We start from the raw sequence: 1,810 nt of genomic DNA, 5'->3' as shown, positions 1-1,810 counted from the left end.
GACATCGGTACGTGTATCTACCGTCGCTGTGGAGCGTTTTTGGTTGTGTGAAAATTGTCTGTGGTCGTGAAAGATAGGTGGTCTCTTAAAGATCACTTTTTAAAAAAAACACTACAAGATATTTACAGAATTGAATTCTGTACATTCTGCATGTAGATTCGGTAAGTGATACTTGTAGCTTATTGTCTTTAAAAGTTTAAGCCCATCAAAACCACTGGAAAAACATATTTCTGGAACCATTCATCTTCTCAGCTCAAGAGGATGGGCCCGTTGTTACCCAGAATAAGGAATGACATTCACAAGGACACACACCCCCCTTGAATTGTTCTTCCCCGGTGAAGGTGCGTTCCGGATGCTAAACCTTTGGGACACTGTATGCTAGCTGTGCTTGTAACCCGGCTTCTCACATGCCCTGAATGGGTCCACGCAATTCCTCATGGACACGGTTTTGATTGTTAAGATGGTCCTGATGGCCCCCGCTTCCGGCCCATCCCCCAACCTCTTCTGCATAGGAGGTTGGCTAGTGCGGTGGGAAGGTGGCTGTGAATGTGTCCGGCCTCTCATTCTTGCCACCTTTGCAGAGAGATCACAGAGGCTGCCTCCTTCCCCTCACTAGAGCTCTGTCATCCCCACCTGTCCAGGCTCTCGGATGCCCCCTCACCTGTTCTCACCCCCTGCCCCCCAACCCCCACCTCTCGGATGCCCCCTCACCTGTTCCCACTTCCTGCCCCCCCCCACCTCTCGGATGCCCCCTCACCTGTTCCCACTCCCTGCCCCCCACCTCCCCACCTCTCCGATGCCCCCTCACCTGCTCCCACTTCCTGCCCCCAACCACCCCCACCTCTCGGATGCCCCCTCACCTGTGCCTGCCCTCCCCCCCACCCCCGCAGCCAGCTTCCCTCCGACAGCAGGTGGCAGGCAGGCGGTCACAATCGCCGGGTCGCGTCAGCACCGGCAGGGAGCTGCCCCGCGGTCCCCGCGCCCACGCCCTGGGTGCCCCGCGGCTGGAGCGCAGCGGGCGGTGGCCGGTGGCCCTTCGACGGCGGGGCCATGGGCACACGCAGGCCACACGTGCTGGTGGACACGACGCCGGCCAAGACAATTCTGGTGTACCGCAACGGGGACGCGTTCTTCGTGGCCCGGAGGTTGGTGGTGCCGCGGCGCTGCGTGCCCACCTTCGAGGCGCTGCTGGAGCAGCTGACCCAGCAGGTGGACGTGCCGTTCGGCGTGCGGCGCCTCTTCACGCCCACACGCGGGCACCCGGTGCGCGAGCTGCAGGCGCTGCAGGCAGGCGGCAAGTACGTGGCGGCCGGCCGCGAGCCCTTCAAGAAGCTGGAGTGAGTGCGGCCCCCCTTCCCTGCGTGGCCAGCTGCCCTCCGCGCCTTGACCCGCCGAGCGCCGCGGTGCACCTGTCGCCATCCGCGAGCGGTGACCCGGCGAGTTCGGCGATGCTCCCAGTGCACCTGTGCCCACAGCCCCGACACCTGTGCCCTCAGCCCCCCTGTGCCCACAACCCACCTGTGCCCTCAGCCCACCTGTGCCCTCAGCCCACCTGTGGCCTCAGCCCCCTGTGCCTTCAGCCTACCTGTGCCCTCAGCCCCCCTGTGGCCTCAGCCCCAACTGTGCCCTCAGCCCACCTGTGCCCACAACCCACCTGTGCCCTCAGCCCACCTGTGGCCTCAGCCCCCTGTGCCTTCAGCCTACCTGTGCCCTCAGCCCCCCTGTGGCCTCAGCCCCAACTGTGCCCTCAGCCCACCTGTGCCCACAACCCACCTGTGCCCTCAGCCCACCTGTGGCCTCAGCCCCCTGT

The 1,810-nt window shown here is 63.3% G+C and overlaps 1 protein-coding gene across 1 annotated transcript in view; it reads left to right on the top strand.

Moving 5' to 3' along the window:
- Positions 1–988: 988 nt before the first annotated feature.
- DCDC2C (doublecortin domain containing 2C) overlaps positions 989–1,810 on the top strand; it is an 80,335-nt gene continuing 79,513 nt past the window's right edge. The window contains exon 1 of the mRNA XM_043604620.1: positions 989–1,337. Coding sequence (XP_043460555.1) covers positions 1,051–1,337 — 287 coding nt within the window. The 5' untranslated portion in view covers positions 989–1,050. The remainder of the gene's footprint in view (positions 1,338–1,810) is intronic.

Source organism: Prionailurus bengalensis, chromosome A3, assembly GCF_016509475.1.
Source record: "Prionailurus bengalensis isolate Pbe53 chromosome A3, Fcat_Pben_1.1_paternal_pri, whole genome shotgun sequence".
In the NCBI taxonomy this organism is placed as follows: Eukaryota; Metazoa; Chordata; class Mammalia; order Carnivora; family Felidae; genus Prionailurus; species Prionailurus bengalensis.
Note: the sequence above shows the minus strand (reverse complement) of the source record. Positions and strands in the feature narration are given on the sequence as shown.